The following is a 27994-nucleotide window of genomic DNA, read 5'->3' on the forward strand; positions in this document are numbered from 1 at the left end:
AGAAACACAGGACCCTGGCAATCTGTGGCCTGGGGTTTTTACCACTCACCAGCGCCCACTGCTCCATTCAAAGCAGCATGATCCTTTGCTGCCCTGGGTTTTGAATTTACAGATTATATATTTGGAACGGAGAATCTGACCCATAAAAGAAAATTCCTGAAAGAAAAGTTACAGTGTAAGGGTAGGTCATACTCTGCCTTAAAAAAAAAAAGCTTTTTTTCTTGGTGTACCTCTAAGTTAGTATCCTATATTAATATAGGATACTGTGAAATAATCTATCAAGAAGCCAAAGGATGTCCTCTTCTAAGATGAAGAAAGGTTTAAGTTGGTTTTTAAAAAGTAATTTGCTATTGACTGCAAAATTTGGCTATAGTTTTAAAATAATGCCTTCAAGAAAAAAAAAAGGTCGAGCTAAGATTGTTCCACCTATGGTCTATAAAATGTGAAGAGATTACCAAAAGATTGCCTAATTGGAGCCTCCAGGCCCAAACTTCTTCTCTACCACTCATACCACTCACGTCCCAAGTTGAGTGGAGGAACCAACCCAATACGCCTTTTGCATTAACTTCGGTGCCTAACAAAGGGCTACATTCACAGACAAGAGTGTCAGAGTTACAACGGTGGAAAAAAGGTTGCCAACATGCACCACTCTCTCATGAGGCAGAGGAGGTCACTGAGCAGACTGGCCACCGGAAGCCCAAGTTGAAATCACATTGTGAGTTGGACATTGCAACAGGCCTGTGATCCTTGAATGCATGTTTCAACCTTCCTACTAAGATGCGAAAACGTTACCATTCTAAAACTAGAAGGCACTTTAGAGATTCCCTCATTTTATGGATGAAGAAACTGAAGCTAGGAGCACTTAAATGAGTTGCTCAAACTCATTAAGTATTAAGGGACACAGAGAGATTTAAAAATCTTGTCTTCTGGCTCCAACTCAAATTAATTTTCCCCCATAAACCAAAGATAGAAAGTGCCAGGAAATTGAGGGTGTGTGTGTATGTGTGCGTGTTTGAGGGATGGACGTGTTTCTGAGCCGGTTGGATTACTGAGGCTTACCTGATTTTTAAGGTGTTTTCCAAAATTTTGTCTCTGGCATTGGTGAAACTACATCACATTGCAACAGCACAACCTCCCACCCCCAACTTTCAAAACTTTAGTCACATATTGTGTATTATTAATTTTATTACTCAGTTATATATATTACATGGTATACATGTATATATATGTTCTATGTATTAAAAACATAAGAAAGACCTCTGTGCAACAGCTGTGATGTCTGAGGATCTACCACCAAATAACAAGACTACTCTGACCCCCCAGAATCCCACTGGTTCACTGGAAAACAAACTAATAATATGGAAGCTTTAATGTGCTATACTGCCTAATGGTAAATTAATTTCAGCTGAACCAACCAGAAAAAGCACTGTTTTTCCCAATGAAACAATCACTCGGGTAGAACTTCAGACACCATAAGCAACCATTTGTGAAGAAGGAGACTTTTCGCAATCCTAAAGCCACTCAGACAGTCTCTCCCTGGCTATTCCATATATGTGTAATGTTTGCTTTGATAGCATAGGGTAAAATGATAAAATTTATGATGCAGACTATGAAGTACAGGCAACCGGGGAATAAAAATATCAGTGTATCCTCAAATAGTCTGGAAAAAGCTTCATGAATGGTATAGGATTTGGAAAATTAGAGAGAAAGGAGGAGCTGGGAAAAGAAAGGATACCCAGTAGAGAAACTGCAGACACAAAGAATGAGCATGGGGAAGCAGATGTGGCTCAACTAGTTGGGTGCCTGCCTACCACACAGGAAGTCCCAGGTTCAGGTCCCAGTGACTCCTAAAAGAAGATGAGCTAGATGCTGACCCCAGACACAAAACAAGCTAGATGCTGCTCCCACCACAATGAGCAGATGCCACAAGGTAGCAGACACCACAGACAGCCCATGGGAAGCGGATGTGGCTCAGGCTGTTAGGCACTCGCCTCTCATGAGGGAGGTCCCAGGTTCAGTTCCTGGTGCCTCCTGGAGAAGGCAATTAAACAATGAGCAGACAGGTGAGAGACCCACTGTGGGGGAGGGGGAATAAAAAATAATAAGGTAAATAAATAAATCTTAAAAAAAAAAAAAAGAATGAGCATGGCAGGTATGGGAGACAGCTGGCCTTTTGTGAATAGTTTAAATTAAAATATATTAAGGCGCTCTCTGCCTCGAGGTGCCTGCACCAAATCTTAGTATGTGTTTCCATCTTTCCCATTTCTCAGCAAGCTCTGTTCTTTCCCCTACTTCCCAAATAAATTCTTTTTACTGGCCTAACCTAACTGGAATGTTCATAAATTCAATTATGCGTCATAACCAAGAACCTTAAGGAATCCAACATATTTCCATCTTCATTTGGCGAGTCATTGCCTGGAGAAATATCAGCAAATGATGCTCCCAGATCCCCACTGGAAACTGCTCCAAGTGTGGACTAAATTGCTGCCTGATGAATTCTCAGCCCTCAGGATTGAACATCCACTCTTCCAGTCCAGAGGCCTCTGGAGTCCTGCTATCTCTGAGGACTGGGAAATGAGGGAGACCTCCTGCTTTGACTGTTGGGGGTTCCTAAAAGCAGCAATTCATGAGAAAAAGCAGTTTCCCTGAGACTTTGATAGCCTCAGTGAGTATACATAAAATTAGCCTTGTTCATCCAAGGTCTGCTAATATCAAAGTGGGAAATAAGCAAAATTCTGAATCAAAGGGAAATTATATTAAAGCTTTAGGGACGTTTTGGTTATAAGCCAATAAATGAGGAACAAAATTCATGTGCAAAACTGCATGATCACAGTGCAAATCAGTAATTAAAAAGAGCCTTCAAAGAAAAAAAATATATAATAAGTTTGTTGGATCTAGATGACTTTCAAAATATACAATTATACTTTTTAGATAAAAAGGAAAAAAAGGAAGTGGCTGTGGCTCAATCAGTTGGGCTCCCGTCTACCATATGGGAGGCCCTGGGTTCGTGTCCTGGGGCCTCCTTGTGAAGGCAGGCTGACCTGGGCACCAGGGAATGCCGCTTGGCCCATAAGTGACGTGGAATGCCGCCCAGCCCGCGAGCGCCACAGAGAGCCGACTCAACAAGGTGACACAACAAAAAAAATACACAGAAGAATGTGCAGAAAGCAAAACAAGCTGCAAGGGGCAGGGGGATAAATTTAAAAAAATAAATACCAAAAAAGGGGAAAAAGTTTCTTTTAATTAAATGGTTTCCCATCTTAAAAATCTACCTAATGTACAAAACATAAATGAACTCTTATTGTACTTAGCCACTTTAAAAAAGAAAACCAGAGTGAGACTATATTTTATTACCAAAGTGTTCTGTGCCAAAGACTCTCCTTGCTCTTTTTTTTTTCTTTACCATTACTACTTAGAATCATGACTCTCCTGAACTGGAGAACTACAGCATGGGATTCCTCTGATAAAGAAGGTATATAAAAATAAAACAAAATGAACAAACCACACCACAAACCCTCCACCATCACCAAAACACCATATAAAACCTTTCAATCACTTATTACAAGAAAAGAAAAAGAAAACCTAAATCTAAAACCTGAGGAATTGCCTAAAGAAAATAATCCATTCTCTAAATCCCCTTTTAGGACAAGGGTCATTCCATAAAAACAGTATGGCAAAGACACTGAACTATGTGCTCCAGGTACAGACTGAGAATGCTGGAGAACCTCTAAACCCATTCTTTCATTTCACGAAGGAGCAAAATGGGGTACAGAGGGAAAAAAAAGAAATGGCTCACCAAAGATAAAATGGGTGGGAGGAGAGAAGAATGGGCTGTTATTGCTAAATGAGTATAACTTTTGGTTTAGGATGACGAAAATAGTCTGGAAATAGTAGTAAAAGTTACACAAGAGGACTTCTGGGAAGATGGCAGACTAGAAAGACACAGGACTCTCTTCTCTCCCAGAAAAATTGCTAGAGTACAGGCAGAAACAGCCCGGAAAAAATCTTCTAGGGTTTAGGATACTGCCCAGAGAGAGAGGGACAAAGGAAAAGAATAGTGACGGCAAAACTGAGTGAAAAACAGCAGCTAAAACACACAAAAACAATAGCAGCTGGGGAAGTGGATGTGGCTCAGGTGACTGGGCTCCTGCCTACCGCATGGGAGTTGCTTGTGAGGATCTGATGCCTCCCAAAGAAGAAGAAAGCTGGTGTGACAGCAGGCACAGCAAGCTGACAGAAGAGACACAAGAAGAAAAAAACATAATGGGAGACACAACAAAGCATGGAGTAGAGGTTCCTGGTGCCTCCTAAAGAAGACAGTGAGGTGATGCGACTGGCAGGCACGGCAAGCTGATGTAACAAGAGATGCCGGGAGGAAAATAATTGAGAAACACAAGAAAGCAGGGAGCGGAGGTGGCTCAAGTGAGTAGGCATCTCCCTCCCAAATCAGAGGTCCTGGGTCCTGCTCCCAGTACCTCCGGAAGAAACAAAGAAGATGAAAAGACACAGCAAGTGAAAAACAATAAGGGGGTGGGGAGAAATAAATAAATAAAATAAAATCTTAAAAAAAACCCAAACAAACAGAGGCTGCTACTGCCTACAACCTTCCCCACAGGCCTCGGGTCAAAGGGGGGCCCCAGGGATCTTTCTAGGGGAGAGAGAGACACACAGCCTAAGGCTGACTCAGCATTTGACCCACAAATTTGGTGTGCTTTGTTGCAGGAGCCCTTTCAGGCCGGGTGGGGCCGGGCCATCGTTTGCCTTGGGAGCCAGAAAGGAACTAAAGATACACAACCATCTCGATCTCCGTCTCTACTAACAGGAACTGATTGCTCAGAAGGACAAAGAGGGGACTGGAATTATTTTCTAATCAGGAAAAGGGAGGGAGCTGCCAGCACAGGCTGGAGAAATATACCTCTTAGAAATTTTAAAATACGAGGCTTTTAGCCTCTAGTCAGGACCCTCTATCACCTTGATGCAGTCCATGTTGCAGCAAACACAGCCTGACAAGGCAGTGAACTCAGAGGCCTACCAAAGAGCGCCATCTGTGGTGGACCAAGGAAGTGCACATGAGGATATTAAAAGTAAACATGTAAGACAGCCTTTTTCTGGACTTTATAGCCTCCCTCCCCAAGGCCCTAGGAAGCAGGTCTGCCACCCATTTTTGGGTCCAGAGCCCAGTTTTGAGCAACTAACAAGAAACAATCCTAAAAATCCACGTTGAATCAAAGAACAGCAGAAACATGGAGCCTCCTGCCACTAAATCCCGACAAAAGAGAAAAATTGAGCATCTGAGGAAGCTCACCATCATAATCAGATAACTAGACAACAGCAAAAAATTATGAGCCATACTAGGAAAATGGCCTAAGAAAAGGAATAGATATCAAAATCCCAGAAGAGACACAGTATTAGAGACAAATAATCAACAAGAAGCTGATAAATTTCCAAAATCAAATTGAGTTGAAAGACAATATGGCTAAAGAGATAAAGGACACCAAAAAGACAGTGAACAAGCACAAAGGAGAATCTGATAACCTGAATAGAAAAGTAACAGAACTCACGGGAATGAGAGACACACTAGGTGAGATCAAAAACACATTACAGGGGAAGGAAAAAATAAATTAATAAAATAAATCAAAACAAACACAAGAGTGGCATACAACAGCAGGTTCAAAATGACAAAAGAATAAGTGATACTGAAGATAGAGCAGCTGAAATTAAAGAGAGAAAAGAATACAGAGAGAAAAGAATAGAAAAAATTGACTAGGAGATCAGGGAGTTGAATGGAAACGCGAAACACAACACCCTATGTATCATGGGAGTTCTGGAGGGAGAAGAGAAGGGGCAGAAAAAAATGTATTTGAGGAACTAATAGCTGAAAATTTCCCAACTCTCACAAGATAAACGAACTAACATGTCCAAGAAGCCCAGCAAATCCCAATCAGAATAAATGTATATAGACTAACTCCAAGACATATATTACTCAGAACGTCAAATGTCAAAGGTAAAGAGAAAATTCTCAGAGCAGCAAGGGAAGAGCAAACCATCACATAAAAGGGATGCTCAGTAAGACTTACAGCAGATTTCTTATCAGAAACCATGGAGGTGAGAAGAAAGTGGTATGATACAATTAGGATACTGAAAGAAAAACTGCCAGCCGAGAATTCTTTATCTAGAAAAAGAGTCCTTCAAATACGAAGGTGAGTATAAAATATTCACAAACAAACAGCACCTAAGAGAGTTCATTAAAAAGAATCCACCTTTGAAGGAAATATTAAAGGAAGCCTTACAGCCTGAAAGAAAAAGACAGGAGAGAGAGGCTTGCAAGAGAGTACTGAAGAAAGAATAGCAGAAAGGATAATCAAAAGAGTAAAAAGACAGACAAAAATAAGATATGGCATATGAAAACGAAAGAATAAAATGGTGGAAGTAAAAAATGCATTTATAATGATACCACTGAATGTGAATGGGTTAAACTCTCTAATCAAAAGATATAGGCTGGGAAGCAGATTCAACGGATAGAGGGCCCACCTACCAAATGGGAGGTCTAAGGTTCAAACCCAGGGCCTCCTGACCCGTGTGATGAGCTGGCAACGCACAGTGCTGGTGCGCGCAAGGAGTGCTGTGCCACACAAGGGTGTCTCCCGTGTAGGGGAGCCCCAGGTGCAAGAGTGCGCCACGTAAGGAGAGCTACCCAGCACAAAAAAAAGTGCAGCCTGGGAAGCGGACTTGGCCTAGTGGTTAGGGCGTCTGTCTACCACATGGGAGGTCCGCAGTTCAAACCCCAGGCCTCCTTGACCCGTGTGGACCTGGCCCACAAGCGGTGCTGATGCACGCAAGGAGTGCCGTGTCATGCAGGGGTGCCCCCGCGTAGGGGAGTCCCACGTGCAAGGAGTGCACCCCGTAAGGAGAGCTGCCCAGCGCGAAAGAAAGTGCAGCCTGCCCAAGAATGGTGCCGCATACCTCGAGAGCTGACGCAGCAAGATGATGCAACAAAAAGAGACAGAGATTCCCATGCCGCTGACAACAGAAGTGGACAAAAGAAGAACGCGCAGCAAATGGGCACAGAGAACAGACAACTGGGGCGGGGCAGGGGACAGGGAGAGAAACAAAAAATAAATCTTAAAAAAAAAAAAAGTGCAGCCCACCCAGGGTGGCAACGCACACACGGAGAGCTGATGCAGCAAGATGATGCAATAAAAAGAGCCACAGATTGCTGGTGCCGCTGACAAGAATACAAGAGGACACAGAAGAACACACAGCGAATGGACATAGCAGACAACTGGGGCGGGGGGGAAGGAGGGGAAGAGGAGAAAAATAAATAAATAAATAAATAAATAAATAAATAAATAAATAAATAAATAAAAGGTACAGGTTGACAGAATGCACAGAAAAACATGAGCCATTCATATGTTGCTTACAAAGGTCCCCCTTAGACCCAGGGATATAAACCAGCTGAAAGAGAAAGGTTGGAAAAAGATACTCCACTCAAATAGTAACCAAAAAAGAGCAGGGGTAGCTATACTAGCATCAGAAAAGACAGACTTTAAATGCAAAAATGTTATAAAAAGAGATACAGAAGGCCATTACATATTAATAAAAGGGACAATTCCCCAGAAATATGTAACAGTCATAAATATCAATGCACCTAACCAGAATGCCCAAAATATATGAGACAAACTCTGGGAAAACTGAAGGGAGAAACAGACATCTCTACAACAATCACTGGAGACTTTAACACCCCACTCACATCATTAGATAGAACAACTAGACAGAACATTAACAAGGAAACAGAGAACTTGAACAATATGATAAATGACTCAACATTAACAGACATATGCAGAATGTTGCATCCAAATTCAGAGGGTTATACATTCTTCTCAAGTGCCCAGGTATCTTTCTCCAAGATAGACCACGTGTAAGGTCACAATGCAGCTCTCAATAAATGTTAAAAAAAGATAGAAATTATACAAAGCACCTTCTCAGATCATAACGGAATGAAATTGGAAATCAATAATAGGGAAAAAGTAAATTCGTAAATGGCTGAACAACAAACTCCTAAATAACCAGAGGGTCAAAGAAAAAATTGCAAGTGAAATCAGTAATTATATTGAGAAAAATGAAAACAAGAACACAACTTATTAAAACTTATGGTATATAGTGAAGACAGTCTTAAATGGGAATTGTACAGTCCTAAATGCCTATATTAAAAAAGAAGAAAAAGAACAGCAAGTAGAAGGAAAGAAATAAAGATTAGAGCAGAAATAAATGAAATTGAGAACAAAAAGCAACAGAGAAAATCAACAGAACCGAAAGCTAGTTTTTTGAGCTTTGATCAACAAAACTAACAAACCCCTAGGCACAATAACAAAGAAAAAAAGAGAAAAGATGCAAATAAATACAATCTGAAATGAGAGGGGGAAATTTGCGAGTGACCCCTTGGAAATAAAAAGGATCATGGGAAGCAAACTCGGCCCAATGAATAGGGCGTCTGCCTACCATGTGGGAGGTCCGCAGTTTAAACCCCCGGTCTCCTTAACCCGTGTGGAGCTGGCGCATAAGGAGTGCTGGCGCATAAGGAGGGAAAGGGGAGACAAATAAATAAAAAAATAAATTTGTTACATTAAAAAAAAATATGAGGTCTCCATATATCCCCCACCCCCCCTCCCCCCACTCCTCCCCCCATAACAACAACCTCCACCATCATTGTGAGACATTCATTGCATTTGATGACTGCATCTCTGAGCACCGCTGCACCTCATGGTCAGTGGTTCACACCATAGCCCACACTCTCCCACAGTCCACCCAGTGGGCCATGGAAGGACATACAATGTCTAGTAACTGTCCCTGCAGCACCACCCAGGACAACTCCAACCCCCGAAAATGGCCCCACATCACATCTCTTTCTCCCACTCCCTACCCCCAGCAGCCACCGTGGCCACTTCCTCCACACCAATGACACATTTTCTTCGATTACTAATCACAATAGTTCATGTATAGAATATCAGTAAGTCCACTCTAATCCATACTCTATTCCTCCGTCCTGTGGACCTTAGAATGGTTGTGTCCACTCCACATCTACGTCAAGAGGGAGCTTAGATTCCACATGGATGCTGTATGCAATTCTCCTGCTTTCAGTTGTAGGCACTCTTGGCTCCCTGGTGTGGTGGTTGACCTTCTTCACCTCCATGTTAGCTGAGTGGGGTAAGTCCAATACACCAGTATAGGAGCTGCAAGTCTGTTGAGGCTCAGGGCCTGGCTGTCACATGGTCAGTCCAGAGATTCAGGTCCCCTGGGTATACATTAAACCCCAGAACCAACTACAGATCCGTTAAAAGTAACAGGAGAGCCTTGTGGACAAAGATCACATCTGAGTCCAGCTCCATCACACAGAAACACAAACTCCAAAGTAGGGCCAATTGACTTGAGGAAGCTTTTAAACCAGGTAACTTTGCTTCTTTGGAATTATAAGAGCATAGAGATATGAGCGAATGCGTGGAGTGGTTAGTTGCAGAATTTAAACAACAATAACAAATTTGAAACAATATAAATGTCTCAAAACAGAACTTTAGCTAAGTATTTTGTGGACATTTTGGATATATAATCAAGGTAAGTATAGAAATAATACCATTTTTGAAGACTGTTTGATGGGCACAGAGAGAAGACAGAAAGACGTCCACGTTGTGTGGTTAAGGTAGCTAACTACTGAGATGTATCTCTGGATGTGACTCAAAGGGAAACTGTTAGCTCGTACATGTGGCAACAGAATTTGAAAAAATCCATGGAATGATGCTACGCAGTGAACCCTAAGTTAAACCGCGGATTGTAGTTAATAGTACGATTACGAACACGTGCTCTCGTCAGTTGTAACAAATGTCCCACACCGATGCCAACGGGACTCCTGTATTTTATTCATGCTTGTTCTGTACACATGCTACTTCTCTAATAAAGAAAAAATAGGCTTGCTAAAAAAAAATAAAAAATAAAAAATAAAAAAAATAAATTAATTAATTTAAAAAAATCTAAAAAAAAAAGGATAAGAGGATAGTATGAGAAACTGTATGCCAACAAACTAGACAAACTGGATAAAATGGACAAATTCCTAGAAATTCACAACCTACACTGATGTTACAAGAAATGCGAGCACTTAACAAACCAATCACATTTAAAGAGACTGAATCAGTCATCAAAATCTCCCAAAAAGATGGGAAACAGATGTGACTCGAGCAGCTGGGCACCTGCCTATTACATGGTAAGTCCTGGTTTCAGTTCCCAGTGCCTACTAAAGAAGACAAGCAAGACAGCGAGCTGACACAACAGGCTCGCATGGTGATCTGATGTAACAAGATGACGTAACAAAGACACAATGAGGAAACTTAATGAGAGGCACAAAAGCAGGAGCAGAGGTGACGCAAGCAATCAGGCACCTCCATCCCATATGGGAGGTCCCAGGTTTGGTTCCTGATGTCTTCTAAAAAAAAGATGAGCAGACAACAAGCAGAAAGTGAGAGCAAACAAGGGGCATGGGTGGGAATAAATAAATAGAATAAATCTTTTAAAAAAACCCAAACAACAAAAAAACTCCCCAAAAGAAAACCCCAGGACCATATGGTTTCACAGGTGAATTCTACAAAGCATTTTGAAAAGAATTAACACCAATCCTGTTTAAACTCTTTGAAAAACATGAAGAGGTGGGAAAATTACCCAACAAACATTTTTAAAAATATATTTACTTATTCCTCTCCTCCCTCATTGTTTTTTACGCTCATTGTCTGTTTTCTGTGTCCATTCACTGTGGGTTCTTCTGTGTCTGCTTGTCTTCTCTTTAAGGCAGCACTGGGTACTGACCCTGGGACCTTCCAGAGTGAGAGAGAGACACTCAATCTCTTGCACCACCTTAGCTCCCTGGTCTGCTGCATCTCTTATTATGTCTCCTCTGTGTCTCTTTTTGTGGTGTAATCTTGCTGCGCCAGCTCTCTGCGCGGTCCAGCTCTCCACGTGGGCCAGCTCTCTACTCGGGCCAGTATGCCACATGGACCAGTTTGCCCTCGCCAGGAGGCCCTGGAAAACGAACCCTGGACCTCCCATATGGTGGGCAGGAGTTCAATAATTTGAGCCACATCTGCTTTCTGCAACAAACTTTTGAAGACGACATCACCCTAATACCAAAGCCAGGTAAAGATACCACAAGACAAGAAAATTACAGACCAATCTCTCTGATGGATACTTATGCAAAAGTTCTCAACAAAACACATGCAAATCAAATCCAACAGCATATCAAAAGACTTTTACATCATGACCAAGTGGGATTTTTTCCTTGTTTGCAAAGCTGGTTCAATGTAAGAAAATCAACTGACGTAATACACCACATTAATAAATTGAAGGAAAAAATCCACATGAGCATATCAATCGATGCAGAAAAGGCATTTGAGAAAATCCAGCATCCTTTCTTGATAAAAACTCTTCAAAAGATAGGAATAGAAGGAAAATTCCTAATATGATTAATGGCACATATGAAAAACACACAGTAACATCGTACTCACTGAGGAAATCTTGAAAACTTTCCCTCCAAGACTGGGAACAAGACAAGGATGCCCAATGTCACCACTGTTATTCAACATTGTACTAGTTCTAACTAGAGCAATTAGACAGGAAAAAATATAAAAGGCATCCAAATAGGAAAAGAAGAAGTAAAACTCTCACTATTTGCAGATGATATCCTATACTTATTAAATTTTGTAATGTCTACAACAAATATACTTGAGCTATAATGAATGAGTTCAGCAAAGTGGCAGGATACAAGATCAACGTGCAAAAATCAATAATGTTTTTGTATACTAGAATTAACAATCTGAGGAGGAAATCAGAGAAAAAATTCCATTTATGATAGCAACAAACAGACTCAAATACCTAGGAATCAATTTAACCAGAGAAGTAGAGGACCTATGTGCAGAAAACTACAAAACAGTACTAAAAAAAAATCAACAAAGACCTAAATAAATGGAAAAACATTCCATGTTCATGGATTGAAGACTAAATATCTTGAAGATGTCAATCTTACCCAAACTGATTTATAGATTCAATGTAATACCAATCAAAATTCCAACAGTCTATTTTACAGAAACAGAAAAGGCAATTACCAAATTCATTTGGAAAGGAAAGTATACCTGAATAGCCAAAAACATTCTAAAAAAGAAGAGCCAACACGGAAAAAATTTCACTGCCTGACCTTGAAACATATTACAATGCTACAATGGTTAAAACAGCATGGTACTGGCATAAAGAGAGTACATTGACTAGTAGAATAGAATAGAGACAGAATGAACAAAGCAGAAGCAAGCAATCTTATTAATGTGACCTGAAAGCATTAAAAACCTTATGGAATAAATCTCCTAAGAAGCACAGCTGGGAAATCTTAGGTCTTTGTTCTTTTAAGCATAGAATTTACTCTCCCCTGGCCTCCCTGAAAAAGAAAAGAGAATCATCCACTAAACTAAGTGGAAACACAACTACTACCCCATCCCAAATTGCCTCCAGTATAAAGTCTAAGATCCTCTGTATTTATGGAGACACACAGGACCCCTAAGACTCTTAGAGAGTTTACCCTTTTTATTTCAATCTCATCTCAAAATGTGTCACAGACCTGTGTTTCCTAAACCTGGCCAGACATAACAAAACATTCCATGAACCTGCATTTCACTATGCCTTTAAACAGGGATTCCATTAGAATGCTTTACCTTATTTTGCTTAGGAAACTTCTAGCCATACTTCAAGACCCACTCAAACACTTTCTCTCATATGAAACTTTCTCTTGCTTTCCTAAAACAAGTAAGTTACTTTATGCTCTGTATCCTCACATAGCATATAGCTTACACTTACGTTACAGAAATTCTCTCAGTAAAGTAAAATTGTTTATCTTCTCACTCTGGAATCCTAGAATAGAGAGTTTATCTTAATCTACTCCTAGAAAGTAGGAATAATGTTGTCTGTTGAATGAATGACTAAATACTACAAAGTCTAAATCATGTTATTCAATGTCTAACTATTGGCAGAGTACCAAGCTAGAAAATGCTTGCATGACAATCAAATTCTTGTCTAATCTTGTAAAAATTACCACCATTGCTAAACAGTTTAAAGATTTAACAATTTCAGTCTGTCCACAGCTGGTATAATCTGCTTCAATGGAGGTGTCACAGGTAAAAATAAGAACGTTAAGTCCTCTTTGCTGGCCCCTTTATATTTTAAAGAAATAAATATATCTTCAACCCTGAAAATCAGGAGTTATGAAGGGAAGTTATTTATTTTATCATTTGTTTTATGAATCCCCCAATGCTATTGTCAGCCAGAGCAGAAAAAAGGGAAGTGAGGGAGTGTGGAGGGAAAATTGGCCTAAAATTTTTAAAGCAGGGTAACCAATATTTGCTTCACTCATTCCAAAGAATATTTAGATGTTCTAGCTCAAACAAAGTGAACCGTAGCACTGATCACACAAGATTGTGTGAGGGTAAAAGAGGTTAGGACAGTACCAAGCATACAGTAAGTTTTAAGGAATGGTAGCTATTTTTAGCTGTGTGGCATACACAACAAATCTCATCAATCTGCAGCTAGTAAGAAGAAAAAAAGCCAGAGAAAGAGAGAATGAGCAGAGAGAAAGCAAAATGGCATTAAAGAAAACACATTCACCTATGGGTACCTCTCCAGTTGTAAAATGGTAGGAGGTTCTAAAATTATAAATGTCTTTTTCATCTGATGAACATATTTTATTTATGTACAAGGGCCTTGAAATTGTTAGGACTTGGGACTTATAAATTACTTCCAGTTTCACACCAAGATAACTTCCTACCACAAACTGACATTCCCAGCTGCTGGAAGACAGTTGATGGGCTAAGTAAACTGAAGAAAAAGAAATAAAGCTAAAAAGGAGACCAGGTTAGCACCACAGCAAAAGAAGGGACAATTTACAGGGATCCATGGTAACTGTCCCAATCATAGTAATGACATGCCAAGTGCACTGTCACTCACAGCTCTACAGATGCCACACTTCTTTTTGGCTTACAGGAGAGAAACTAATGTGGAGCCATAGCAGAAATGAGAGCCCAAAATGCATGACTCTTTCAAATTTGCTTTATTCTTCACCTTAAATGCAATCCAGCAAGAATTCCTAGTGGAGTAACAATCTTTTTGACAAATTGAGCTCAGACTTCCTGAAGTATCTCACTATTCCTCCCTGCCTAGAACAACATGCACAATATACAAAGAAATCTTCAGCTAAGGTATCCCTAAACTTGAGAGTGGCATGAAAAATAAATAACAGGAGAGGAAACACTGAGCTAGAAGAGACTTTACCAATATAGTCACTTTACTTGCTTCTAGAAGATAACCCATTTATTTATCAGTCTAAGTATTTCACTAGGCACCATATATATGTAAAGCTCTATGGTGGGTAAAAGGGTAAACAGATGAATAAATAAACATAGTCTCTGCCTGGAGAATAAAATGCTAGATAGAGTCAAAAGACCTAGATTCTAGTCTTAAATTAACCTCTGAGTCACAATTCTTGTCTTCATGATGTGTCTCCATTTCTCTAGGTACAAGAGTGCTTAGTTAGCCTTAGATACTAAAACAAAAAATACATACACCAATATTGACAGCAGCATTATTCACAATTGCCAAAAGGCAGAAACAACCCAAGTATCCATCCACAGAAGAATGAATGGTAGAATCCATACTACAGAATAGCATTCAGCTGTAAAAAGGAATGTAGTTCTGATACATGTTACCACATGAATAAATCTTAAAGAAATCATGTAAAATAAAATAAGCCAGACACAAAAAGAGAACTATTATATAATTTCACTTATTTGAAATACCTAGAATAAGAAATCCATAGAGACAGAAAGTAGATTAAAGGTTATCAATGACTGGAGGAGGGGTGGGGAAATGGGGAGTTATTACCTGATGACTACAGAGTTTCTATTTGGGATGAAGAAAGGTTTTGGTAATGGATAGTGGTAATGGTAGCGCAATATTATGAATGTAATTAATATAATTAAATTGTACACATGAAAGTGATTAAAATGGGAATAAAAGATGTTTCATTTATATAATATAAAGAAATATTTTTCATTGTTTCTTCATGCATAAATTGTCCAGACACTTAACATTGCTTTCCTCTGGAGAGGGTAACCTGGATGGGGATTAATGGAAGGAGAAAGAATTACATTTTCCTGTATATTACTTTAAACCATGTATATGTGTTACCTATTTAAAACTTAGTAAAAAACTTTTTTTAACTATTGCAAAAAGTTTAGATTGCCCATAGTGAAAAGATTTGACTGTAGAATTTAAAGAAACAATAAATTTTGTCCAAAATCCATTACCATGCCCTCAACCACTCTGCGAGGCCATTCCTAACATGCAGATGCTGAGCCTGGCCTGACCAAGCCAGGGCCCTGAAAGCTTCCAGCACTTGCCTTGCCTCCTCAAAAATATAAACAAGTCCTCTTTCCAAATTTCTTTGAAATACTGAGGAAAAAGAAACAGCTAGGCTTTCAAAAACGCTTTATATCACTGCTGTCACCCTTCATATCACTGCTGAAACTAAAGAGCTTGTCTAGAAACTAAATTAAAGAACTTGAAAGAGATTAAGGAATGCTGGAAAACCCTATACATACTACTTCATTTTCTGTCTTGGTAACAGGGTAGCTAATAGAAGGAAGATAAAACCAAAAGATGAGAATATATTATGGAAATAGAAACTGTTAGCATTCTCCATTCACAGAACAAGTATATTCCTTATTGGGTATAAATTCATGCAAAGCACAAACTTTACCCAAAACGAACAAGTCCATACCATGCAGAACACAATGAATTCCATAAGTAAGCCTCTGTAAAAGCCTGGCTAGCTACTAAGAACAACTTGTGGCTTTTTGTTTGTTTTTGATTTTCTAAAATAATTTCCAGAGTTAGTAGCTGTATCATGCAAGCTGAGAAACAGTGATTAAGAAATAGTGTTATTTGTAAATTGTGGAAAATCTCAAAGGCCAAAGAATAGATTATTTGAAAGTTGTCTCAGAGAAGCCTTGATTAAATGTATACTTTTCAGGGAAAAAAAGGCTAACATTTATCAGTCTTAAAGGCATCTTCTTCTTAACCACATCGCAATTAATGGATTGCTTAGAGCCATAAAAAAGAAAAAAATTATGAGGAATTTGACATGGGCAAGTTTTACTATGTTTCATGGACAGAGACTATGACCAATATTCTAACCCACATGCCACTGGGGGTCATCTGGTCAAAGGATGTGGCTCCATCACTGAGAAATTTTTCCTACTATTAGAAACACAAAGGCTAGTAGTAACCTACCAATGCTGGTGAGAGGCCACCATTTCCTCATAAGAGGGCAGAACATTTTCATTTAATCCAAAAACAATTTGGATATTTATTCTCACCAGTACAAGCTATATAAATAGTGACAAAAACAAAAAACAAAACCCATATGCATAGTTGGACATGGAGTATTTTCTTTCCTCCTGTGAATTACTATACCAAATAAAAATTACAATTTGGATGTAAACTTTGCCCATAGGAGGTAATCTTTTTTTTTTTTTTTTTTTTTCAATTAGTAATAGTTGAATGGTGACAGGCTGCCTTCTAAACAATTTATTGCTTGAAATTCAACTTCCCCTGAAACGCACAGTTCAGTGCTGGGTAAAAAGGCATGCAACCAAGTTACCAGTTTCCTCAAGCTGGACAAAACATGCCTTGGTTGCAGAAAACACATAATTAGCAGTTATAGATTTTCATGCCAACAAATCAGTGATTAACATGGATGATTAGAGTCTGGATAGAACCAAGGCACAAGCTCTTTCCCTTTTTGATGCTGACTCAAAAGCAACAAGCACACACATCTCCCCAGCAATGGCTGGTTCATACCACTGGACTTCAATTGCTTGGATTTCTCTCGTTCCTGGATTGTAGATTTTGGCAAAGGTGGAGTAAATCCTCGGGACTTAGTGGGTCTCATGTAGCCTTTCATTGGTTCTGTCATTCTGTTTTTATCTTCCTTCTTTCCTTCTCCCAGTGACTTAGATTCAGATTTTTCTGTTATTTTCAGAGATGCCTCCAAGATCTTTTCTTTGGATTCTGGGGGTTGAAGATCTTTGGGAACAGTCATTACTAATTTATCTACCACCCCAGATGGAGGAGCTTCAATCTTGCCATATAAGAAATTGGATTGTACTTCTGGTGCCGTGAAGGAAACACATTCTGATTCTGTGATTTTACAAGCCAGATTAACTTCTTTCAATTTATCTTTTTCACTTTTTGGAGGCAGAAGAGTCATATCCACCTCCTTAGTCAAACTATCTGGACCCTTGGAATCTCTATCTTCCGCATTTTGGTCCTCACAAAAACTGGGCGTGTGTTCTTTGTCTCCCAGTAAGTCAGGAATTTGAACTGGAGCAGATCCTTCCTCAGTCTCTGTCTCTTTGTCCACTGGACATGCTGGAAAACTACCCCTATCTGTATAAGCTTTTAGAACTCTGACCTCCCCGATTAGACTTTGGTCTTCTGCTGGAACCCCAGAAAGAGCATGGCCTTTTGCCAGCTCTGTGGTTTTCTCTGCTGAATGCTTAGAAACACCACTGTGCATAGGCTCAGAGTCTCCTCCCACACATGCTTCATGCACCCCTGCTTCATTTTTTATAGGATCAGCAAGCTCATCTTTATTCTTACGACAGTGAGTTCCTTGACTGCTAACTGTTTCTATGGCTGTCGTGAAAGTTAGGTCAACCCCCATGCTTGTAGAGGGTAAAATAGCCAAGGGAGTCTTGGGTCTTTCCTGACCTTGGACTCCATCTTTGCTGCAGCTATCTACCACTAATAATTTAGAAACATGGGCCACGGCTGCCTCTTGCCCACTTTCTGCCAAGATGTCTGAGAAGGAATCACTTTCCTTTACCATTTGAGGAGCAGGGATGGGTGGTTTTTCACAGGCTGCTGATTCCATAGCCTCTAAAGGGGTTGACTTATTCATCACCTCTGGGGATATTCTGGGGCAGGTAAATGTAATATTTCTATTTTCGTCCACATAGCCCATTCCTTCAACTTTGTGGTCCCCTGTGGTTTCCATGGGAACAGGTATTTTTGCTGCATCTATCTTATTCCCCATAATGTGCTTCATGGGAAAATTATTTTTAACCTTTTTACTTTTTCCATTATTACTCCTTTTATTTGGTTTGTCAGTCATTGCAGTGGGTACCTTAGCTGCATTTGTCCTATTCTCCTCAGACAGTACTGAAGGGACAAATCCTGTGCCCTGGATTTGTTCTTGGCAGCTGACATCTGTGACCTTGGCAGCTGGTTCAACAACAGTAGAATCCTTGACTGTGTTTGTTTTGTTTCCCTTAAAAGCCCCAAGCTCAGAAGAATTAGCCTCAATATTTCTACTCTTTCTGTCAATTACTTCCACTGTAGGTTTATCTGATTTATCTGAGAACAAAGGATTAGGCAGTATGGGAGAAATGAGCCCTAATTCCTTGTTTTCATGGGGAATATGACCAGTATCCCCATCCTTCTCTACAAAAGGGGGATTAAGGATTTCTGCCTTGCTCTCTATTCTAGCAGGCTGTGTGGAATAACTATTTTTAAACTTTTTATTTTTGCCACCATTACCTCTCTTTTTAGGCTTTTCAGAAATCCTGGGAACTGCCTCATGATCTATCCAAGGACACCTTCCTTCCTTGCTTTGGTTACTGACACCCATATCTATGGCCATGGCTCCTCTTTCTGTTCCAGCACCAGGAGTCTGAGTCATGCCTGACATATTTCCCAGAATCAATGGCTCCAAGGTGCTTGCTACCCCAGGGTCAACTGTCTCCTTAGGCTGTCCCTCTTCCACTGCCTCAGTGAGATCAGCCACAATCCCTGCTTGCATTGAAGAATCCAGCCCGGGCTCCTCTCTCTTATTTCCAGTAGTCATTCCTTCTGTTTTGGGGGCTAGCTCATATGGCTTAAGAACAGCTCTGCTGTCCTGGTTTTCCAGAAGAAATGGAAGCTCAGACCTTGTCCTTACCTTTCCAGAACTTGTTCTCACCTTTCCAGAGCCTCCTCTTCCCTTCCTGCTTTTGCTGTCACCTGTCATTCTCTTAAATGGTTCATTCTCCAATCCAGAGACCTGAACTAACAACTTGCCCTGCAGCTGCTCAGAAGCAAAGATACTATTCTCTTGCTTTTGCTTGCGAAAAACTTCCTTATTTACTGCTTTAACTTCTTCAGCTTCTTCAGAAAATTCTTTCTGCTTGATATGCTGCAGCTGAGTCATTTTACTTTCACCATTCTCTTCTTTTAGACTACTTTCTAATAGATTACTTGCTGTCAAAGTGGGTATCAAATAAGGAAGGTCTTTTGCTTCTGTGGGTCTTGAAACTCTACCCTTAATCTCTTGGTCCAAAACAGAGAAACAGTCCTCTTTGGGTCTGATCTCCAAAGGAGTTTCTACTTTGTGTGCAGAAACATCTATAAGGGTTCCTTTCAGATTTAAAGTGTCTCTTGTCTGGCTTCTAGCCACAGGAGTCTTCAGCTGGGGTGCAGGCTGTGGTTTGCATTCATCTTGCTGCAGCAATTTCTGATCTTGGTGCTGTGATACTGACTTGTTATCTTTGACCTCCACCTCTACTCTCAGCTTGGGCTGAGAGGTTACTTCAATTTTTGGGGGTTCTTCTGAAAGATATGAAGGAACTTTTAGACTCTCTGGGACAAAGTTCTCAGCTCCCACGTTGGCTGTACTGGAGTGAACTTCACATTCCTTGCTCAAATCTTCTCTGGACACAGGTCCATATTCTGTGCCCATGGTGGTAGACTGGCTGAGAACACCTGATTTTTGTGAGTCAGCTGCAAAGGGATGACCTTTAGGTTCCTCTGCACTGTCATCCCAAGGTCCTCCAGCCCAGGGTTGAGAGTATCTTTTTTGCTTTGGTTTCTTCTTTTTTTTCTTCACCATCACTGGTGTACTTTCTACATCCCAGGCCTCCCTTCCAAGATCTTTCTGGTGTTCAAAGAAGTCAAAATGAATAGTTTTCCTTTGGTTCCCAGGCTCATTATAGGAAGATGAACTAGAGACCCAACCCAGCTTCGACAAAGAGCAGGGGCCTAGCTTGGGATCAAGCGTCTTCTGTAGAGGACAGCCTCCCAGGAGCTCAGGCTTGGGCTTCACTGACCTGTGGTCATTGGATCTGCAAACTTGTTTGGCTTGTGTGGTAGGGGTACCTGCAATACATGAAGTTGGCTAAAATCCCAAACAAAACTCTTCATAATTATTTCTTTTTAAAAATCCATTTAGGGACATGTCACTAAAGGAAAACTTTTTTTTGGAAACATTTTTCACCTTTAACTGGGAGTACCAAATATCTATCAGTGATTATAATCTCAGGTAAAGATTTTTTGCAAACATTTACAAAGTGTTTGAAATGTGAAAAAAGAAATTCAGAGGTCTTCTAACCTCTCTATATAAGTACTCACTGCCTGTAAATCTCATCTGATATTTACATTTGTCATTATTTTTAATAGGTACATAAGTCCCAATTCTGCAATAAGATGGTAAGCTCCTTTAGGCTATCTCTCAAGTCTTTTATATTCCAGTAGACCACAGTGCATAAGACAAAGGAGCATGTCTTGCCTGTTTTTTGGTGACATTTATTAATTGCCTGAATGAAATACACATGGTTTTGGTCAAGATTTACAATTCTGAGGGTTCATCACCAGCATTATATTAGATTCTTGTCAAACTAACCAGATAAACTCTGGGAAAAAGATTAGAATGTCAGATTTATGCTTTTGCACATACTCATAAAAAGATATTGAATCAGTATTTTGGACAGAGAAAAATTCCATTATTCTAGAACCAAAACATTCTACTTTGAAAGACAAATGATTTAGATTTCAGTGTTCTGTTCCTAAATTCAGTTTCCAAAAGACAGAGAAATACACATAAGGTCAAGTAGGTTAACGAATTACAACAATTAGGAGAAGCACCCATAGAAAAGATTTCAGTAAGTCACCTGATCCAACCTCCTGCCTCTAAGCAATTCAATGCAGTGTGGATCCTAAAACTTAGAAATAGCTCCATTAAAAAGCAGGCCTATGCTACCGCTCTACCAAAACGAACAATAGAAGGATTTTTTTTTTTCTTTTTTTTTTGAGGTACTGAGGGATTCAACCTGGGACTTCATACATGGGAAGCCAGTGTTTCAACCACTGAGCCACATCAGCTCCCCTGAGTTGGTTGTTTCATTTGTTTGCTTTTGTTTTGAGGAGGAATCAGAGATCAAACTGGGACCTCCCATGTGGGAAGCACATGTTCAATTGCTTGAGCCACCTTTGTTCCACATGAATACAAAGATTTTTCTAGCTGTGATTTTCCTGTCATTTGATTTCAGTGCTTCTCTTATTATTAGTCTTTATTTTCTTCTTTGACATCCAGTCAAAAATTTTTTTCCCGATGTCTCTTTTTGGCTCACTCTGAAAGAACTGAAGGATATATATATGTTTTGGATATTCCTTGTGTATGTGTATTTCAGTAACCTTGTTTAATTGTAGCAAGCCCCCTCACAGTAGGTAAAGTTTTCTTTGTAAGATTTTTATAATAGTCTATACATGTAATATATTTATTCTCCAACTTATTTTGTATTTGAATCCCGCTGTTTAAAAAAATCTCTGTACAGATAAGATAATCTTTAGTATAATTAAATAAATCACCTTTTTAAATAGAAAAAAGCAGGCCTATGACAGTTCTTATCAAATATGACTCAGGGAACTGATTTCAAAGATTACTGAAATATTTAAATAGTACCTTTTGTTCTTACCCTTACTTCTCGAATGTCCTCACCTCTACCCTTTCAAATCTAACCCTTAATTTAATACCTCAGGTCAATTATTTTCTCTCTCAGAAACTTGCTAGGATGTAGCACCCACAGGATTTGAAATACTTATTTAGCATATAATCGGCATCTATTTAGTGCTATCTCTTACACTATTTTATTAAATTATTATGTAAATCTCTGGCTTCAGAGTTCATGCTTGGAGTTTCTCTCATAATAACCCAAGGGCAAGGACAGGACTTTAATTAATTACTATATCTATATGCCTTAAAAACATTTTAAAAAGTTTATTGAGCTCCTCAAGTACTAGACGGCAAAGCACTAGGGATTTTATAGAAGTAAAATTTTAGTGATGCTCCCTGCCCTCAAGGAGTTCAGCTTCTAATCACAGACACAGAAAAGTACAGAGAGAATCATAAAGTTGATAAATCAAATGCTTATGCTTCTGGTTTACCATCAAAACCATGTTCACAGAATAGCAGAACTTTAAGGTGGGAAGTACCTTACAGCAGTGCTTCTTAAACTTTAATGTATGGAAGAATTATCTGGGGGAGGTCATATTAAAATGCAAATTATGATTCAGAAGATCTGAGGTAGAGCCCAAGATTCTGCCTTTCCAAAAAGATCCTCGGTGATGCAGATGCGATTGGGCTACAGAACACGCTGTGACTAGCAAGGATTTAGAGATTATTTTGACCAATTTATTCATTTTATAGATGAGTAAAGTAAGACATAGGCAAGAGACACAGGATAGAATAGTGACTAGCTAAACAATCAAAATGATCTTTTAAAATATGCAACAAGTTTTCTGCCCAGACAAAATTTATCTATGAAAGAAAACTGACTTCTGACTTCATGACCATATGCTGATCACCATCATAACAACCAGGGACTATGTCTACCACCACCACGGCACTGCTCCCAGCTGAAGGTGATTCAGAGGCCGTTTTGTTTTCAAACTTACCCGAGGTCACTGAAGACAGATCAGACAGTGGACTAGTTAATGGCTTCTTTTGCTCTAGTTTCTCTAACGCAGAAACCTCATCTGTTGGCAAGCTGTATTTCTGGCCTGAGGCTGTGGCTGGTTCTAAAGTAACAATAAAAAACCACACGTTTCAGAGAAGCATTATTTTAGCAACTCCTTCACCTGCCAGAAGTTGAAGACAGGAATAAAGTTTTTTGAGGAATTCTGCTGTAATGGGAAGTAGAGAAATGGAACGGTAGCTGGAAGGTGGAATTTGGTAGCTTTTTTTTTTTTGAGAAGAAAAATACAAGGTGTTTGCATGTTGATGGGAATGATCTGATAGAAAGGGAAAAAAATGATGAGCAGCAAGAAGGGGGAAAATATACTTGAGTAGGATCAATATTCTTGAGTAGGTATGAAGAGATGGTGCAAAATGGACAGGATAGCCTTCATTAGGAGTAGGGACAGTTTATCTACAGGAACAGGATAGAAGATAGAGGCTGTGGGTATAGATGCAAGGAGTTGGGGAGATGAGGCAGAGTGAGTTTGTGGATGTTCTCTACTGCTCAAATTATAAGAGGAATAAGATCAGCAGAGAATGAGGAGGGAGAAGGTGCAGAAGGTTTGGAAAAGGGTGAAGGTGAGAAAGAGATGTCTAAGAGAATGGGAAAGGAAACAGACTTGCAGAGTACAGTGTGACTGACTTCATTTTATCTAGCATGATTGTCCCTTAGCCTTCTGGAGACGATACCCTGCTAGACAGAAATACTGAGAGCAAGCATAAGCCCCTTACCTGGTGAAATGAAAGTTGGTGCCATTGACTGCCCCTCATCCAGAAGAGATTTTAACTGGGAATCCTCACTTACTCCTTCACGCATTTGTGCTACTTCCATGTCCTTAACTGGAGTGGATGCCACTTCTGTTTCTGAGAATGGTACTACATCCTTGGCTAGAGTCATGTCATTGGCCAAAGCCACTTCTGATCCAAAGGGCAGAGGTACACCCTTAGCCATGACCACTTCTGTTTCTGGAGGTGGTGACATGTCCTTGATTGGAGCTACCTCTGTTTCTGGGGGCGGAGTCATATCGTTGACTAGGGCTACTTCAGTTTCTGGAGGTGGAGCTACCTCTGTTTCTGGGGGTGAAGTCACACCTTTGACTGGGGCCATCTCTGTTTTGGGGGACGAAGTTACACCTTTGACTGGGGCCATCTTTGTTTCTGGGGGCAAAGCCACACCTTTGACTGGGGCCATCTCTGTTTCTGGGGGCAGAGCCACATCCTTGGCCAAGTCTACCTTGGTTTCTGAGGGCAGAGCCACCTGCCTGGCTGGTGATATTTCTGTGGATGATGTAGTGTCCTTAGCCAGTGCCACCTCTATTTCTGAGAATGACACCACGCCCCTGGCTGGGGTCATCTCTCTTTCTTTGGGTGGTACCATGCCCTCAGCAGGGGCCAAATCCATTTTTATAGGTGACACCTCTTCTGATTCTTTGGACAGTGTCACATCCTTGGCTGGAGCTACCTCGGTTTCTGTGGTTGGTACAACATTCTTGGCTGGAGCCATATCTGTTTCGATGGATGCTTCCATGTCCTTGGCTAATGCCACATCTGTTTCAATGGATGGTACCAGATCCTTATCTAGTCCCACAACTGTTTCGACGGATGGTTCCATGTCCTTATCCACATCTGATTTGGTGAGTGGTTCCATGTCTTTAGTCAATGCCACCTCTGTTTCTGTTGCTGGTGGCACACCCTTGGTCAGGGTCATCTCTGTTTCTCTAGATGGTACCATGTCAGCATACTTCAGTGCCATCATTATTTTCAATGATTCTGTTGATGCTCTCTCTTTCGCTGATGCCAATTCTACCTGCTCAGCTGGTTCTAAGGAAAATAAATTGGAAAGTTAGGAACCATTATTGTCTATTTGTAGCTCTGCAGTCAAAGCTTACTGTCATTCGACACAAGAGTAACTGGCTTTTGTGACTTTAACATCCTAAACATAATTGTCCAATTAATGAGTTTCTGCTTTTTAACAATCCCAGCACTTGGAAGAATAGGCTGTCAAGAAGATAAGTAGTAGAGGGAAGAAAGACAAAGGAGAGAAAACACAGGTTATTACAAAAAAAACAAGGTACACAATTAGCTTCAGAGAGGGAACCTTGTGAGAAAGCTAGCTAGTTATCCTATCTAGAAAAACCAGAGTTCTAAATCTGCATTGAATTAAAAAGGGATTTACTTTGTCCACTGACCCTAAAGTGTTAACATTTCAACCATAATTCTTCTAGCTGTGACATCATTAATATAAACTTTAAAACATTTGAACAGTTCTGAAATTTTTATCTATATCCAGAGTAAGCTGCTAAGGAAAAAAAATTAAAGCCTGATGATATATATAGATTATTGATATTGTAACCATTAACTGATAAAAGAGGATTCTAATAACTTACCTGCTGTGGGCTGCAGAGGTTGTACAACGGACTCTGGAGAAATAAAGGATGCTGAGGGTGGAGAGTTTGGGTCTTCCATAGACCACACCTGAGATACACCACCAGTTGCTAGAGCAAATGTATCACATGGAGGCATACCTAATATTAAAACACAAACAAACACACTTCTGAAACTTGGTCAAAACTAGGGAAAAAATATCTGAGCCTCCTCTTGACATAGAGGTGCAACGGACACAACCAATCCAAAGTCCACAGAGAAAAGGTGGCATTGGAGTGGGAAAAGTGGACATGGTGGCTGATGGGTATGGGGAATGGCAGGAAGAGATGAGATGTGGAGGCGCCTTTGGGACTTGGAGTTGCCTTGGATGGTGCTTCAGGGGCAATCACCGGACATTGTAAATCCTCCCAGGGCTCACTGGATGGAATGGGGGAGAGTGTGGGCCATGATGTGGACCAATGACCATGAGGTGCAGAGATACCCAGAGATGTACTTACCAAATGCAATGAATGTGTCATGATGATGGGAGTGAGTGTTGCTGGGGGGGGAGGGGTGCGGTGGGGGTGGTGGGGTTGAATGGGACCTCATATTTTTTTAATGTAATATTTTTACAAAATCAATAAAAAAAAATTTAAAAAAAAACAACAACTAGGGAAAAAAAGGTACTTGACTTTTAAACTCAGCTATATATATTGCCATGAAGACAAAGACCTAAGAACCAAGGAAAAACAAAGCAAGAAAGTTTTAAAGGAAAAACTGCTGATATTCTTCAGATTTTGGCTAGTAGTTTCCGGAATGTATAGTATTACTTTCCCTTTGTAGTGCCATTAGTTACTATTTATTGGCTGACTTCTGTATTGATTACAAAGATTACAAATACCAAAATCGAGCTCTAGCTCCAACATCACAACCTATTTAATGTAGTATATTGTAAATAATTAACACTTCCCTTTTCAACATTAGAATATAATTTTGTGAAAATACTTTTGTAAATTATTAAGAACTAGACAGGGAAGCAGATATGGCTCAAGCAATTGGGCTCCCATCTACCATATGGGAGGACCAGGGTTCGATTCCCGGGGCCTCCTGGTGAAGTTAAGCTGGCCCACGTGGAGTGCTGGCCCAAGTGCAGAGCTGGCACAGTCAGATGATGCAACAAAAACAGACAGAGGAGAGACAATAAGAGACACAGGAGACCAGGGAGCTGAGGTGTTGCAAGAGATTGAGTACCTCTCTCTCACTCTGGAAGGTTCCAGGATCGGTTCCCAGTGCCACCTAAAGAGAGGACGAGCAGACACAGAAGAACACACAGCGAATGGACATAGAGAACAGACAAAGGAGATGGGGGGAGAAATAAATAAATAAATCTTAAAAAAAAAAAAAGAACTAGACAAATCAGAGGTGAAGCAAGAACAGGAAGAGAGGACAGGGGGGTCAATTTCAAGGATGGAGAACACTCCAAGCAAAGAAAGGCATGAAAATGCCAAAAGAATGAGAATTTTTGGAAAATAAGATTAGAACAAACAATAGAAGAAGGATCTTGAAAGCAAGATAGATAATTTAGATTTGAAGAGAAAGAAAATAGGATGCCTTTTAAGGTCTTCATCACAAATACATGATGATAAATACAGAATGGAGCTTCAGGTGATCAATATAGCAGGTATATTCAAAATGGATCAGAAAGGGCTCAGGAAGGCTGGTTAGGAGACTGACTACTGCATATGTATGTGTGCAGTGTAGGGAGTTTCACGAGTGAAAAGCAGAGGAAAAAGAGAGGAGTAAAAGAAAGATGTTGTAAAGAAAGAAACCAACACAACTAGATGACTGACTAGCTGATGAGCTGAAAGAACAGGAGTCAAAGTCAAAACCAATATATCAGGAGACTGGATGAAGGGCATCAATAGTCAACTCTTTTTTTTTAGGAGGTACTGGAATTGAACCCAGAACCTTGTACATGGGAAGGAGGCAGTCAACCAGTGAGCTACATCTGCTCCCTAATGAGAATTGCTTTTGTTTATTTGTTTTTAGGAGGTACCAAGGATTGAACATGGGACCTTGTACATGGGAAGCAGGCGCTAAACCACTTGAGCTACATCTCTCCCCAATAGTCAACTCTTTTAATGTCCTCCCAAGAGATCTTCAGTTCAAAGAAAAGTGCAAATGTAGTATATTACTAGCTCCCCAGTGTGATAGAGTTGGACTCAGCTGTGTTTTCCCAGACATGGCTCTGCTGCCCGTCTATTTGAACCTATAGTTAGTACTAGAGTTGATAGGCTTATGTCCAAGAGACTTAAATCTTTGGGCTGTCCATGTGCCAGTTGGGTCTTGAATCTCAACAGAGTTGAAACACCTACTCTCCAGTTCGTTGGATTCACCCAGGACAAGGAGAAGATGACTGACAACAATCATCTCAAGGCTCAGAGAGAGACTGCAACTGCAAGCAAGAAAGTCCCATCCATCTGCCCCATGGGACCTAAGCCCCTCTCAATTAGAGGTGGAGTGGGCATCACCATCACAGAATCTTCAGGATTGGGGAATGGACGATGGACTAGAGTAGACTTAAGAGTTATTCTATTGTAGACTTGTTGTGATCCTAGCAATGGAAGAACTTTTATCATGGATGTAGAGGCAGTGGCCCCTGGAGGTTCTGAGTGGAGGGAGATGGAAAAATAGGTGTATTTGGGGCATTTTTGGGATTTGGAAATT

At 40.2% G+C, this 27994-nt stretch overlaps 1 protein-coding gene across 7 annotated transcripts in view; it reads right to left on the minus strand.

Moving 5' to 3' along the window:
• MAP4 (microtubule associated protein 4) overlaps nucleotides 1-27994 on the minus strand; it is a 255102-nt gene that overhangs the window by 34595 nt on the left and 192513 nt on the right. For 4 of the 7 annotated variants that reach the window (XM_071212051.1, XM_071212048.1, XM_071212050.1 and 1 more), the window contains 4 exons: nucleotides 25291-25428; nucleotides 23636-24724; nucleotides 22843-22965; nucleotides 16936-20268 (listed from right to left, as the gene is read on the minus strand). In XM_071212051.1, coding sequence (XP_071068152.1) covers nucleotides 16936-20268; nucleotides 22843-22965; nucleotides 23636-24724; nucleotides 25291-25428 — 4683 coding nt within the window. The remainder of the gene's footprint in view (nucleotides 1-16935; nucleotides 20269-22842; nucleotides 22966-23635; nucleotides 24725-25290; nucleotides 25429-27994) is intronic. The other 3 variants (XM_071212054.1, XM_071212053.1, XM_071212052.1) reach the window with 1 other exon arrangement.

Source organism: Dasypus novemcinctus, chromosome 26 (genome assembly GCF_030445035.2).
Source record: "Dasypus novemcinctus isolate mDasNov1 chromosome 26, mDasNov1.1.hap2, whole genome shotgun sequence".
Taxonomy (NCBI): Eukaryota; Metazoa; Chordata; class Mammalia; order Cingulata; family Dasypodidae; genus Dasypus; species Dasypus novemcinctus.